The sequence below is a fragment of the Helianthus annuus genome, chromosome 7 (assembly GCF_002127325.2).
Source record: "Helianthus annuus cultivar XRQ/B chromosome 7, HanXRQr2.0-SUNRISE, whole genome shotgun sequence".
Lineage (NCBI taxonomy): Eukaryota > Viridiplantae > Streptophyta > Magnoliopsida > Asterales > Asteraceae > Helianthus > Helianthus annuus.
This window is the reverse complement of record NC_035439.2, coordinates 138,483,801-138,499,644: the sequence shown is the minus strand read 5'-3', so window position 1 is coordinate 138,499,644 and position 15,844 is coordinate 138,483,801. Positions and strand designations below refer to the sequence as shown.

The following is a 15,844-nucleotide window of genomic DNA, read 5'->3' as shown; positions in this document are numbered from 1 at the left end:
AATTGAAAGTGTATTTTGGTAATTACAGACATAAAATAAGGGTACTTTGGTAGTTTGTATTTAAAAGTAAAGTATACACACAACAAATACACAATCTCTACTCACTCTTTCTACAAAATATCTCTCTCTCTTCTACACTCACCACCCACCACCTAACATCACCAGCACCGCCCACCAACCTGGTGCCACCACCTACCACCATCACCACCACCTGAACACCATTTTCCGCTGACTATCACCAGCCACAAAAACCTACCATCACCATCCCTCACTTTCTCCCACTTCTAAATGGCCACCACCACCATCCGGCCGCCGCCACCTGTCATCATCATCAGTCCACCACCACCATCCTCCACCACTAAACTTCCCAACCTCTCATTTAATAATGGAGGTTGCCATATGCTACTACCCCAAATCTCCAACAAAAGACAACGATGTTGAACAACACATCATCATCTCCTCCAAACCCACCTGCAATTCCATCTTCACTAACCGAAACCCTAACCCTAATCCTCTCCAAAACCACTAATCCCAACTCTTCAATCTCTAAATTCATCTCTTATCTAACCGCAACAATCATCCACTCAATCATCCAATCCAAAACCCTAAAATCAAAGCCCCTATTTCTTCTTCATTTCTTCAGATTCTCCCTAATTCATGCTCCACATTTCTCTATCGGATCTCCTACCACTCTCCCCTCCTTCTTCACCCTCCTCTAAACACTATTCACCTACAAAAATACTCTGATGCCAAAACTCTCCTCGTCAATTTCATCGTCGCCGACATGCGCCATGGCCACCTTCTCCTCCGCCGCATCCTCCACCCCGCCCGTGAAGCAAACTGGCGACAAAACCAAAACACCAGGGAGTAAAATGGTTATTTTTAAAGGATTTGGGCAAAACCGTTAAAACGACCAAACCACAGGGAACAAAACAAAAGTTTACTCTTACCTGGGAGGTGCAAACAGTGCAACCGCACAAGACCCCTTTTTCATGGGACCATTTTTTTCTTCATTTATAAATATAATTTCTCTTAATTATCATTTAATTGTTATACTTTATTTATAAATATCATTTCTTTTTTTTTATAAACATATACACATACAAAAAAATATGTAACTTACAAAGAAAAACCTTTGCCAACTATAAACCACTATAACTTATTATAATTGGTCTGAAACATGAACAAAGAAGGGTCTCTATAATTGCATATTTGTGCAAAACAAAAGTTGCCCGCTAAAGTAGCCCTACGACCATCCTGATCCCGCCTTATGACCAAAAACCCCTTGAAGGCGCCTAGGCACTGCATTACGGCAATGGCATACGACTAAACCATTCTTTCAATTTCCATTTCTTTGCTCCCTTTAGATCATTCCACCTCCCGGTTCCTCGTTTAAACATCCAATATAGCCCACCAAACTTGCAAAAACACATTTTATCGTAGTTAAACAATTCCAATTGAATCAACGCCTTAAAACCCGTTAGGTTAATCATTTAGACTCGCTAATTGTCATTCCACTACTCATTTATCACCCGCAACGCCATTCCACTACCCGTTTATCACCCGCAATAAAGCACAAGTTAGTAAGACCCTAATTTAACTAGAATAACAAAACCTTTTTTAAAGGTAGAAAAACAAAATCTTTATCATATAAATATATTAAAAAAAATTTGTTAGCTAGTCTTGTTTTCTTAATTTATCCAAATTAATTTTTTTTTTAAAAGAATTTATCCAAATTAAATGACCCCAAAACCTGTGCCCCAAAACAAGACAATGATAAGAATCCAACCAACAAGAACTTGACAACACATCTGACTTAAACCACACTCGTTTCATATCCCTTTGTTATGCAACTATTCTCTTTCCTCATCCTCTCTTTTTATTATTCTTTTCTTAACTTCCTCCTTTTTTACACCTTAAAAATAACATTCCAACATTATTATTTAAAAATATTCCCAAAACATTTTCTAATCGGTCTACTCAAAGCTCCTAAGCCCTAAATTTCTATTCCAACATTTACTATTTAAAAGTATTAGTGTTTGCTTGGTCAAAATTAAATAGACGAATAAACCCTCGTTTATATCAGTTTGTTTACAAAATCTGCTCCTAAATTTGTATCCAACATTTATATTTATCAAAATTTTCTTAAAAAAAGATAATATAAAAGAAAGAAACGTAGAGTAGAACCTAGCATAGGTTCTTTGATTAACATATTTGTGTGTACTAAAAGACCTAAGTAAAAAATAATACTTTTATGTTGTTTATATATGGCAACGAAACAGATTAAAATGTGTAAGATAACGAGGATAATAATATAAGGCATACACCAAAATAGCAACAGAAAAAAAGACATTCTCCTGTGTCTTTCTCGTTATCGTCTTCTTAGATCTTCTTCTTCTTCTCCTTTTTTCCTTCTTTTTTTCACTTTAAAAGTTGGTTTTTTAGGGTTTTCTGTAGAAAGAAAACTGTAAACAGATGGGGAGAGGTAGAGTGCAGTTGAAGCGGATCGAGAACAAAATTAGCCGACAAGTAACATTCTCCAAACGAAGAACTGGTTTCCTCAAAAAAGCTCATGAGATCTCTGTCTTGTGTGATGCTGAGGTTGCTCTCATCGTTTTTTCTTCAAAAGGAAAACTGTTTGAGTACTCAACTCACTCCAGGTCTGGCCTCATGTCTTCTTCTTCTTTTTATTATTTTATTATTTTTTATTTATTTATTTATTTTGTTTAAAGTATTAGGTTAACTATATGCAAAACCCACATCAAGATCAGGGTTTTCTTGGCTTGAAATTGGTTTATAAATATTTAAAACAGTATTTAACATAAAATTATGTGCTCAAGATTCGAAGTTCTTGTTAGTTGGTTCTTGATTTTACTTTATTTACTTTTGAATTCGGTCTAAACTTTTCTTATATAACCTAAATCCAAGATCTTTGTGGGTCAAGTACTCAAGTTCATAAACTCAGCTTGATAAGTTAACCCTCTTGATTTTGTGTGGTTTCTTCGGGTTTTTTCTTTTCTTTTCTTTTTCTTTGAAAAAAAAATTCTTCAGATTTTGTTCAGCCAATCTCCTTTCTGCATGCATCCATTAAAAATATAGATACATGTGTATACAATTATTATAATATATGTATATTACTATATGTGGTATACTATGAAACCCTTTACCTTTGGATGGATATTGCTATTAACTTTTTTTTGCTGGGTAGTGTACTGTTTTATTTGTTTAATATTATTAAAAATTTGTTTTCTAAAAACTTTAGTTTGATGTTGGAACTAGAGTTTTCTTGAGCTGTGTGATCTACTTAATTGCAACCTATATCAGCCTTAAAACACTATTCTACTGAATTTCCTTCAATCAGGAAACATCAGCTTTAACTTGTCCGTACGTACATAAGCAACAAAGACAACCTAGTACTCACAAAGGTTGTGTCTTAGGAGGTCATGATTTCTAGTTTCAAATAATTATAATTTTCCAGCTCTAGATTACTATTTACTGTTTGGTATCTACAAATCAAGGTTTTGCTAGATCTAATTTTTAGTCAAGTGTAATACATTTTATGATCTTGGTTTTTTTCTTTTTTGTTGAAACAATATTTTTTTTACACCTAAATACTATTTAACTTTGTATTTTTTTTTCTTTTTTGAGGAAAACAAACACTATACCACTAAACCACTAAATCACCGGTATTGTATATGAAGAAAACATTTCTAGTAGGGATACTTAGGAAGAAAATCTGTAAAATAACATCTTCAAGTATTAGTAATCTTACAAAAAGGTGTAACCAGGGATAGCATCAAGAGATCTTTGGCCTAGCAGAGTAGCAGTACCCTGGTGTGTAAGATAATGTCCCGAGATCCAGAGTTCGAGTCCTTTGGTCGACAATGGTGTAAAATTCTTAAATTAGTAGTAGATTAGGTTGTTTAAAAAAACAAGTTTAGTATCAAATCGAACAAACAAAATGTTGACAATTTCCTAAAGAATATTCTCTCCCAAATTGAAGTAAGTTCTCTTGCAAACACCCATAAAGAAATGAAGATACCATTTTCCCAACTCATTTTTGGCACATCGTGCACAATGGTGAAGTAAGTTCTCATGCAATTTTTTTTTTTTTTTTTTTTGAATGAAACGACAATTTTTTTTTTTTTTTTTGAAAAGAGAACTTCATAAAACAACCTTCGACCCAAACGGGCAAAAGGCCAAATAAACAACACACACCCCCGACCCAAACGACATTTTATTCATCACCAAATTGTATACAATGCTTGGTTAAGTAAGATACTAGACCGGTACATTATACACAATCACCCATCAAAGGCGGCTATGATGGTGTGCAGGGAGGACCTCCGCACAAGGCCTGTGATTTCGAGGGGCACACGATTTAAAAAAAATCCGATATATATATGTTATTTTTTTAAATAGTTAACACATACCAATTCCAATATAGGCCCATTTACAAATATTTTTTATGATTTAGAATTTAGCCCACTTGTCATTAGTTTATTAGCCCAATACTAATTGGATTTTTTTTAAATAATAAGAAAACATTACGTAAGGGCACATTTTTCGAGCTCGAACATGGTACGTGAATTCTCATAGATACCTCTGTCACCTATATTTCGCCTAACAATGATACATTACTCGACTATATTAAAAGTTATCCAATTTCGCCACTCCAAGTTATTCCGTTTCGCCTTGTGCTTCGCCCAAAGGAAAGACGTTTGTATTTCGCCGAAGATCTTGTTGATGACGATACGTTTGCCAGAAAAAATAAGTTCATTCCGCGCCTTCCATATCTCCCAACACGAAGTTAGTATTATCAGTTGAATCACCCTTGTCTTATTTTTTGACACCATCACCTTTTTGTGAATCTCTAATAATTCTTGCATTGTATCAGCAAGCACACTAGGAATATTGCACCAGCTGCATACCATGTTCTTTATTATTGTCGATATGCAACATGTTACAAATAAGTGATCAGTCTTGATCTTTAGTTTCGCATAATCTGCATCTCGTAGAGCCATTAAGAACATTCCGTTTTTGCAGATTTTTATGTGTTGCCAGCCTATTCTGAATCCCTCTCCAACTGAAAAAATATTAGTTTTTTCGATGCCCATTTAACCCAATCAACCGGATAATATGGAACCGCAAATCTTGTTAACACATCCTTGCATGGCGATACCGAGACTGTTCCTTCTTTGTCTGGTTCTCAAAGCCACTGATCACAGTCTGCAGATAAAACAACATTGCTGATGACGGTTTGGAGCCGGGCCATCTGATCTCGTTCCACAGCTGAAAAAGACAAGCGTTTCCACTCCCAACCTTCTTTCTGCGCTGCAACAGTTGTAACTTTCTTATTTTCTAGCATGAACAAGTCGGGAAACATGTCTTTCATCAGCTTTTCGTCGTGCCATTTATCCAACCAAAAATGTGTATTAGTGCCATTCCTAAGCGCAGCCTTGATTAGATTCGGTACCTGCACATTTAGGTCAGAAAAGTCTTTTTCAACTTTGAAAATCCCATTCCAAACCCCGACAATGCCCGCCTTAACCGGAAGGTACGACCATGAGTTCAGATTGTAGTGGATAGCCGTCAGGTACGGTGCCATAGACAATTTCATCCTTCTTTGTATCTCCACCACCACTTTAGAAGAAGACTAACATTCATATCTCTCAATTCACCCAAGCCGAGCCCTCCTTTGTCAACCAGCCCAATAACCCGTTCCAACATACCCATGCCATTTTTTACTTCTCCTCATCCCCTCCCCAAAAAAGCGTCTTCTAAGTACCTCTGAAGTATCCAAAATCCCTTTCAGGGCTTTGTATAATGAAAAATATTATAAAGGCAAGCTATCCAAGACCGATTTCAATAATGTAGTACGACCTCCTACCGATAGTGTTTTTGCTTTCCATTTCGATAGTTTTGCCTTGAAACAATGGACCATACCTTTCCAATGCCTTGTTTGGTTCATATTTGCACCAAGTAATAAACCAAGATATTTTCAAGGGAATTTTCCAGCCTTGCAATTTATGGCATTAGCTAGATTTGTGACCGCCGCTTTATTCACCCCAATCCCAAATAGGCTTGATTTTTTATGGCTTATTTTCAACCCTGAGATGAGATGAAAACATCTCATAAGCCTAATAATATTTCGGATGTTGTTTTCCCTTCATTCCCCCATGAAAACTACGTCGTCCACATGCATTAGATGTGTCAAGACCGGCCCATTGTTTGGTAGTTTAATCCCCGATATACTTCCTATCAAAGAGGCTTTTGCCATAAAACCGGACAAAGCCTCCATAGCGATAATAAAAATAAACGGAGATAACGGATCGCCTTGACGAACTCCACGGAAACATTGGAATTCGAGAGTAGACGACCCGTTTATTAAGACGGTGGCATGAGAGGAGGCCAAGATACCTCGAACCCATCTCCTTCATAACATTGGAAAGCCTATGTGGTTCAAAATAGAATCAAAAAAATCCCACTTGATTGTGGGGGCTTTCCAATGTTCTCTTGCAAATACCCATAAAGAAATGAAGATACCATTTTCCCACCTCATTTTTTGGCACAGTGTGCACAATGGTTTTGTTATATATTTATATCAACATGGTTCGGCATTGAGTCACTCACTTAAAGAGATTCAAAGACAGTTTCCGCTTTAAGATTGTAGGTACAGTGCCTTTTTTTTTTAATTATAATCACTACATCTTGATCCATAATGATTTTACAAATTTACAATTGATCTAATATAATATATCTTGTTAGTACTTCATCGTTGATTTTAGTATATAACCAAATTTTTACTTCTTTTGAATCTAAACATCATTGTAGTCAATTAGAAATACCATATAGCCATGATATAGAAGTTAAAATGTCTAATGGAGTGCTAGAAAAAAAAAAGACTAAAGCAGGGTAGAGAACATTGACTAAGGACCAAAACTTGGATATTCTTATACATGACACTTAATCAACACTAATTTTTCCCTCAAAAATTTTCATGGGCAACACGAACTTTAGTTTGGGATAACCACATATTTAATTTCGGTAAGAAATCTAGAGCAAAACACAATGATCGGTATATGTGTTTTTATCAACTCTAAACAACCGAAAACTATCCTCTTTACAAACAATGAAACAATGTGCTTTTGACGATGAAAATGCACTGCTTTTCGCTTGGAAAAACCATTTGGAGGTTAATTTGTGTGGATCTTAGAAATATAGTTATCCAATTGGTGGTTAATGGGTGATTAATCAAGTACCAAAGTAGGTACATTAGGTTGGTGGGAAAATAGGTGATTAATCATGTACTAAAGTGGTTAAATTTGGATATTCGTTGCCCCTATAGCCGAATATTAGGTTCTAAAGTGATGGCATATGTGTCCAAAAGGGTGATCATGTCTTCAAGAACATAGAGTGTATGTTTGGTATAATTAGTTTGAGCTGGAGTTAGAGCTAAAGCTTGTAATTAGAGTTATGAGCTTGAGTTTGTAATTAGAGTTATGAGCTAAAGCTTGTATATTTAGTTGTATTAAAGTATGGTAAAAGTAGTAACAGTTGGTTATTGCGTTGTTAAAACTTAAAAGCATTAGGTGAGGGATATTGCGTTTTCAGTGATGGCAGGCGATCAGCAGGCATGAGGTGTGTACCCCCTAGTGTTTCTAACAAGGGGTACCGCATCACGTAGTCAATGGACTACTATTCGACCTTTGGTTTGCTTTGATTTGCTTCACTCAACCTTGGCTAGTTGGATTCAACATGTTTCATTAATCATTAGGGTTCCGTGTATATTTTTTCTCATACTAAGAGAACCCGGGGTGGCACCGTGATGGGTGTTCATCACTCGTGTTCATCAAACGGAACACCGCCGCCACGCGTGTTCATCACTCGTGAAACTATAACGAGTTATGGTGGTCACGCGTTAAACTTTGAGTTTTGATAGGGTATGACTTGTACATTGTGCATTAATACTTGTACATTGGAATCCCCATCACTAGTGATACCACCCCCACTACATTTCTATCACTATCACTAGAATATTAGGTGCTGACATGGCATGATTTGATTGGGTGCTCCCATCACTAGAACCCATCACTAGTGAACCACCCCGTGTGGCCTAAACAGTAGGTTGTTGAAAAGTAGATTGAATTAAATGAATATATTAATGAGAATTAAAACAAATCAATTGTTTTCTGAATGGCTAAACATGTATACAATAGGGATAAATCCCTGAACTCTCTTATACTTATATTCTATCTAACCCACCAACACCACTTTGATATTAATTTAATATATTTATTTTTATAATACGTATTGTTGTATTAATATTATAGAGCTATATATAAATTTTGTATGTTATTACTTAGTTGCTATTTGTTATATATTTAATAGCTAAAAAATAGACTTAGTCATAATTAAAATTTACATATATTTTTAATTTCAGTATGAGTGTTATGTTCTGGATTATAAACATTCACTTTGTTGTTTAGAGTACTATTGATTAATAATTATAGATGGTAATAGGACGGTTTTCATATCTAATTGTAGAACCGTGTGTCAATACCCGTGGAGTACTTGATTGCTCATTGTTAATTGTGTGTTGGGTAAACTCATCAGTTTGTTAGAATTATCAGGTTGGGATTCTAGAGTACTTTTCTTACTATTTTTCATTTATATAATTTTATTACATAAGGCAATTATAAATATAAAATTGGATTAGCATATTACTCGATTACCTGATAACAAAAGAAAATAAAAATAAAGTTAAATTATTTACGAGTATGGCTTTAGTACACGGGTATACATGTTTTGTGTAATTGACGCGGATATCACCTAATACCGAACCCGTATCATACCTTCGGAATTTTTAAACTATTCCTATACCCGTCTCGTATGTTTCGTATCTTGGATTTGCTCATCGAGATCTGGTTCATTTATCAACTTTACAAACTATTTTGATTTAAGCATTTTGGATAAAGACACCATGATGTAAAATAATTATTAACCACTCAATGTAAGCTTGTGTCTCACCTACATGATCTGTTGTGCCTTTGTCTCTAGCCTCGGCTTTAGAGACCCAACCGTCTTGGAGTGACTCACGCTTTTTAAAACATAGGTTTTAGAGACCATGGCCGGACCTATAGTATAACTTAACTAACTTAGGGGCTGTTTGATAGCCTCTGAATGGTCATTAAGATGTTATCTCTTGATGGAACCATTAAAAATTTTACCAATAAGAAGGTAGAAGAAGGTGACATGTGATGATTTATCATTCAGAGGTTACCTCTTAACCATTCAGACTTGAGCTTACCTCTTATTCATTCAGAGGTTTTAAACCATTAAGAGGTAGTATCTGAATGGTCATTAAGAGACTACCAAACAGCCCCTTAAACTTGGGCCTAGGGCCTCCAAATAATAGAGCCTTCAATTAAAAGAAAATTAATATGCTAACTATTAATATTAGTGCAAATTTATTGTTTTAGATTTGTTTGATTTCTTATACAAGTAAACCACTCTATGTTATAGTTTTGTTAGAGTTTTAGATTTTTGCTTGGTTTAGGAGCACCATTTATAATAATCAAAAAATGAAAAAGGGCCCCAAAATTTCATTTCGCTTTGGGCTTCTAAAAAGGTTAGAACGGCCTGTTAGAGACCCTACCGACTCGGAGTGACTCATGCTTTAAAACATAGGTTGTACTTCAAAGATAAAAAAAAAAACCTAAAATCACACAGATAAATAGTTAGAATAGGAAGGTTTTTTTTTTTTTTTTTTTTTTTTTTTTTTTTTTTTTTTTTTTTTTGTAAAGGTGTATTGAGTTTATCTCAAAAGCTTTACACTTAAACCTATTTTTTTTTCTAAAAATTGAAATACTTTTATCATCCAAACAAAAGTTTTTCAACAAAAGCGTACTTTTTATAAACTAACAGTTAAATAAAGAAGAAACCAAACATACTCATATAGTTACCTTATATTAGTATTCATGGAAAATGTTTATAATATGCAATAGATCTATATAATAAAGAAACCAAAGGTGGTCAAATTGCTTACTCTGGGTTCTGCAGTCTGCACACATTGTGTTTAAGGATGTACTGGATTTCAAAATTTCTAATCTTTACTCTTTCAAAATAGTGACTTTTCTGAGTCTCTGTCTGTTCATATTAATAAGCATCCCATGTTTAATATATTTTTATAATATCTTAACATTTCAAGCTTGAACTACTTTCACACGTTAATAAGTGCAATTTTTTTTTTTTTTTTTGTGCATTCACATTAAACCATAGAGTTACATTAGATTTCCTTACATCTAAGTTTCTTGCAGTCATCACATCCAAGTTTGATCATCTTCTTGCCATTTAGAAACAAAAAAAAAAATATATATATATAGTTTAATATTCTCGAATATGTTATATGTATGTCGTTGGTTTAAAAATCACGAGTCGCTATGACGCACTTTGGTCATGATGATCGAGACATGAGCATGAGCCAAGAGTTTCACGTACGCGACACGTTGCTATATGTACAAACATTTAAGTTTTATGCAACCTTCTTCATCAAGCAAACCATTAATAATCCATTCATATATATATATATATATATATATATCCGGATCTTAATGTTGACCAATTTTAACCCACATGTGCATCATGAATTGCCACTTGGTTACCTTTCAAGATTGATCTTCAAGATAACCACACTTCATGCATGTTGTATGTAATTCTTGCTCTATATTTTTCATCATTGATTAAGGAAGTCTTCTAGTTACAAATTGTATCATAAAATTAGTTTACATATATATATTCTCACCCTTGTTTAGTTGAAACATGCAGTATGGACACTATTCTTGAAAGGTATGAAAGGTATGCTTATGCAGAGAAAATGCTAACTGCTCCTGAAACAGAAACACAGGTATATGCATAAATATACATCACTTCTATTGTACTATTTCTTTTATACATTATGAAGTGTAATAACAACTTTTATAATGTTTGGGACTGATTATTAAAACTGTAAAATGTTCCGAAGGTGTTTAGGATTTGCTTATTCTTTCGATTATTTGTGAATGAGTTGTAGCATACATGCTAGTTTATGATCTAAATTAGTGTTCCTATTTGAAAAAAAAAATTGCGCACAGGCGAGCTGGACTCTGGAATCCTCTAAGCTCAAGGCAAAGATTGAAGTTCTTGAAAGAAACATAAGGTAGAGTATCTGTAAAAATCTTGGATGTCGCGGTTTATTTAGGATTTAGGTGATTTCTGTTACCCTTATGGTTGATCATATATTGCTTAAACAAGTGTAGGCACTATGTTGGGGAAGACCTGGAGCAGTTAAACCTAAGAGAGCTTCAATATGTAGAGCAACAGCTCGAAACAGCTCTTAAGCGGATACGAACAAAGAAGGTAGCTACAAAAATACCACTATTTACTTATTACATGTGTAAAGATCAAATACAAATACGTCTTAACATACAAATGGGTCTTAACATGAGAAGTTAAGAATATTTTTTTAGTTTTTTGATATTTTTTTTCCATCCACTTAAGGATAATATTTAATTGCAAAATGTAAAATAAATAATTATGTATTTACTCTAGTAAAGTAATTATGTATAATTACTCTAGAGTGCTTATTTACTTTAGAGTAATTACATAATTACTCTACTTGTGTATAAAAAACGATTTTTTTTTTAAATTCTGGGACTAAAATACGTGTTTGATAAGATGGGAAAAATAAGGATAATATTTAATTGCAAAATGTAAAAAAAAAAAAAAATCATGTATTTACTCTATTAAAGTAATTATGTATAATTACTATAGAGTGCTTATAATTACTCTACTTGTGTATAAAAAACGATTTTTTTTTTAATTCTGGGACTAAAATACGCAGCGGCGGAACTAGCCCAAAAATGTAGGGGTATCCAATTTTTTATTTTTTAGACCAAAGTATCCTTTGTATGACGGAGACGAAGTTGATGGGTATTTTTACACTACGGAAACGGAGTTAAGGGGTTTTTTACACTACGGAGACGGGGTTGAGGGGTAGCCCGTGCTACCCCTACTAACATTCTAAGTCCGCCCCTGAAAATACGTGTTTGATAAGATGCGAAAAAATTTCAAAAAAAACAAAAAAAGAAATCTCTCATTCACTTTTTATGTTAACAATCATTTGTACTGAAACCTTACTCTACTATAAGAAAACCAAATCAAATTATATCTGGTGATTATGGTAGAGATAATTACAATATACGTTATTATACTTTTTTCTTCAGAATCAACTAATGCACGAGTCCATCTCCGAGCTGCATAAAAAGGTAACATATAACCTCGTATCTTGTCAATAGTTTAGATTTAATAAAAACATGAAACTTACGATAAAATGCACCATGATGACAGGAGAAGGAATTGCGAGACAAAAACAACTCACTCTCTAAGAAGGTACCTCTGTTAATTGAATCGGTCTACAATAATTCTTTAGATTTCCATGAAAACATTAAAATTCCCAACAGCTTACATGTTAATTAAGATGTTTTATTTTCAATTATTTGAAATGTGTACAGTTAAAAGAGAATGAGAAGAACAGTGAGCAACAAGATTCAATGCTGCAGGTGCTTCAGCCACATTCAGTTCCTTCTTTTGCAACCACCAGGTACTCTCTCTCTCTCTCTCTTTATATATATATATATATATATATATATATATATATATATATATATATATATATATATATATATATATATATATATAGGATAAGGATCATGTGAGAAGTGATAGGCTAGTTGAGAAACTTGAGAAGCATTCTGGACCACACATTTTTCTAAGCCTTTCGTAATATACACATATGTATAGTTTAAAATTGACTATATACATATGTGTATAACTCAATATACATATATGTATATAGTCAATTTTAAACTATACATATGTGTATATTACGAAAGGCTTAGAAAAATGTGTGGTCCAGAATGCTTCTCAAGTTTCTCATATAGGGTGGACTTCTCTTAGGATCCCTACCCTATATATATATATATATATATATATATATATATATATATATATATATATATATATATATATATATATATATATATATATATATATAATTTTCTATTTCTATTTAAGTAGGAGTGTGAATTTATGGCACAACAACAGGAACCTAACACGAAATTTGTGTGTTTGGGTATGGTATATGAATGGGTTCGGGTCGATCAAACCTGCGAGCACGCTTAACTAAACAAACTGTGTTCGTATCAACCTGACAGATTCACGGGTTGACTCGCTATTTTTTTAAATGTGTTTTATATGAAAACTTAAAAGTTAAAAAGGAAATTAATAGTAGCATTTTATAACTAAAATGTAATAGTCCAATATACATGTGTAATTATGTTTGTAAAATAGTGATTTTAAAGTAGGGTATTATAATATGCAAAAATAAAAAACCTGGGTTATATGGTTTGTTTTCTTGTCAACCGGTGAATATATGCGTGTCGTTTTCAGGTTTGTGTATGACAGATTTTCAGGTAGTGTCAAATTTTTAGGTTCTATTTGTGTTCGACTGCATACATGTCTAACCTAATTTAATTTGTGTTCATCTCAAATGTTTGGGTTTGTGTTGGGTTGGACCCGACACCAACCCACACACATGACCCATCTAACACAGTGGCGGATTTAGCATGGTTCCATGGGTTCCCAGGAACCCATTCGATTCGAAGAAAATGGAAAAAATTAGGGTAAACCTTGTATGATTTAGAAAAAATAATGAAAATTAGTGAAAAACTACCAAAAGGAACCCAATGGAATCCGACCCTGGATCCGCCACTGATCTAACACCTACGTATGGAAGTAGTTTGTAATCAGTTTTGAGTTTTTACAGCGCACCAATATTCATGGGAGCAGCCATGAGAGAGGAGGAATTAGCTCAAACTCATTCGGTATCCACTAGCATGATACCACTTTGGATGATCCGCCACATTAACCAATAAGATTATGATCTCCAATATATAGTAGTCCAGTCTGGGTTTGAACAATGATGATGTTCAAATTGCTGCTACATAAATATATAAACCCTTATGGGTTCTAGTATTCTCTATGTTCAAACACTGGAAATGCATCTAATATGACCTAAATGATGATATAATATCAGTAAAAGACGTGTGTTGTTACGTTGATATATATATGAATGTATACATGGGGTGAGAATGCATTCTGAAACATGTATGGATTGATATTAGATTCAGATGTTTATGTGGCTACAAATCGGTTTATGATAATATGAATATTAGGGGTCTACTACATAACTTTACAATATAATATAGCGTAGGAAGCCATAATGATGGGACAAGGGTACATGCGTAACACTTATAGAAGGGGATATATGTGTCCATTTACATAACCATGTTTACACATCTCCACTAGATGTGAAAATTTATGAAACGGCCCTAAAACACGACACAAACCAAACGCGAAATTCACTGATTTGAGTTTAGTCTAAACGAGTTTGGCTCAGTTTCAGCAGGGCCGACCCTGAGAATCCATGTACCCTGTTCGAGCTCTAAAAAACGTGCCCTCGGGCCTTAACAAAATAAATAATTTAAACTAGTTTTTCATACAACCGTAAACCATTGACAAAAATATAGCATTCGATAAACAATGCAATTAACAAAATACAAAATATAGTATTCGAATGAGTGATATACAGTAAAAACTAATAAGCTAATAGCTAACCAATGATTCGTGAAGCCCTCATTTCATTCTTGATAGCAAATTGGTGAATCAACTCTTCACAGTTTAAATCATACCTGAATTCGACAAAAAAAATAGAATACGGGCCTGAATTTGACAATCGTTTTTGTATAAATTATCAACAATTTAGTCTTCAACACAACAGAAAAAGGGCATGAATTCGACAATAACTAATCACCTAAACAAGGGCCTGAATTCGACAAAAAGAAACATAGTAATTAATAACTAAAATTAAACACCCCCGCATTGCGGCGGGGAGCCTAAAACTATGCCAAATAACATCAATGCCACACAGCTGGTAGCAACCACCAACATTGAAGTTGCAGCGTGTTAATGCAAAGAAATAAGACTGAAACATATAATGTATAAAAAATAACTGTCGATTTAGGACACACGCGTTGCGACGAACTTGTTACATGGAAAAATAGACGTAAAAACATTGAACCACACGCGCACGTTGCGTCGTGTTAACTCGCAAAATAATGTAGAAAAGATTAACTAAGTCAATGTGGGATCCGCCCGTTGCGTCGAACTAGCCAAAGGGGGGAAATAAACACCTTGCGACATACCTGTCCAATGTGAAAAAATAGACCAAAATGTTGAACCACACATGCACGTTGCGACGTATTATATAACTCGCAAAATTTAGAACGAAGCGCAAACAAAAAACTTGCGAAAGATAAAAAGTTTAGAAGACCAAAGTTGTAAATAAAAAAGTTTTGGGTTAAATTATAAAAGATGAAAAGTTTTGGGTTAAAAGTAAATAAATTAAAAATGTTAAAATACAAAACATAAAAACTTTTAGGTTAAAAGTGAAAAATCACAATTTTTTTTTGAAAATCCCCCATGCTTGGGGTATAACAACACAATACAAGAATGTGTTGCTAATTTATATTATGGAAATAAGGGCCTAAATGAGTGAATTTGACCAAAAACAAAACATAACAACTGAAGTACTGAACAAGGGCCGATCGACGACCAAAAACAAAACATAATAACTGAAGTACTAAACAAGGACCGATTGACGATTGATGATTTGATGTTTACCTGAATACGTGATCCGTGATCGTGAGACTGAGTTCGTCGAACAAACTCTATGTGTGGTTGCCCG

General features: G+C 34.0%; 1 protein-coding gene across 1 annotated transcript; it reads left to right on the top strand.

The window, feature by feature from the left end:
• Window positions 1-2,301: 2,301 nt before the first annotated feature.
• On the top strand, window positions 2,302-14,227 carry LOC110868735 (truncated transcription factor CAULIFLOWER A). The gene is made up of 8 exons (XM_022117980.2): window positions 2,302-2,660; window positions 10,828-10,906; window positions 11,133-11,197; window positions 11,298-11,397; window positions 12,264-12,305; window positions 12,388-12,429; window positions 12,552-12,640; window positions 13,865-14,227. Exons 1-8 carry the CDS (start codon window positions 2,476-2,478, stop codon window positions 13,971-13,973), a joined length of 711 nt encoding a protein of 236 aa, XP_021973672.1. The 5' UTR covers window positions 2,302-2,475; the 3' UTR covers window positions 13,974-14,227.
• Window positions 14,228-15,844: the final 1,617 nt, after the last annotated feature.

Coding starts and splice junctions, on each gene's coding strand:
- LOC110868735 (XM_022117980.2), top strand. CDS start 2,476: ATGGGGAGAGGTAGAGTGCAGTTGAAGCGGATCGAGAACAAAATTAGC. Junction 10,907..11,132: donor CTCCTGAAACAGAAACACAG/GTATATGCATAA, acceptor AATTGCGCACAG/GCGAGCTGGACTCTGGAATC. Junction 12,641..13,864: donor CCTTCTTTTGCAACCACCAG/GTACTCTCTCTC, acceptor GAGTTTTTACAG/CGCACCAATATTCATGGGAG.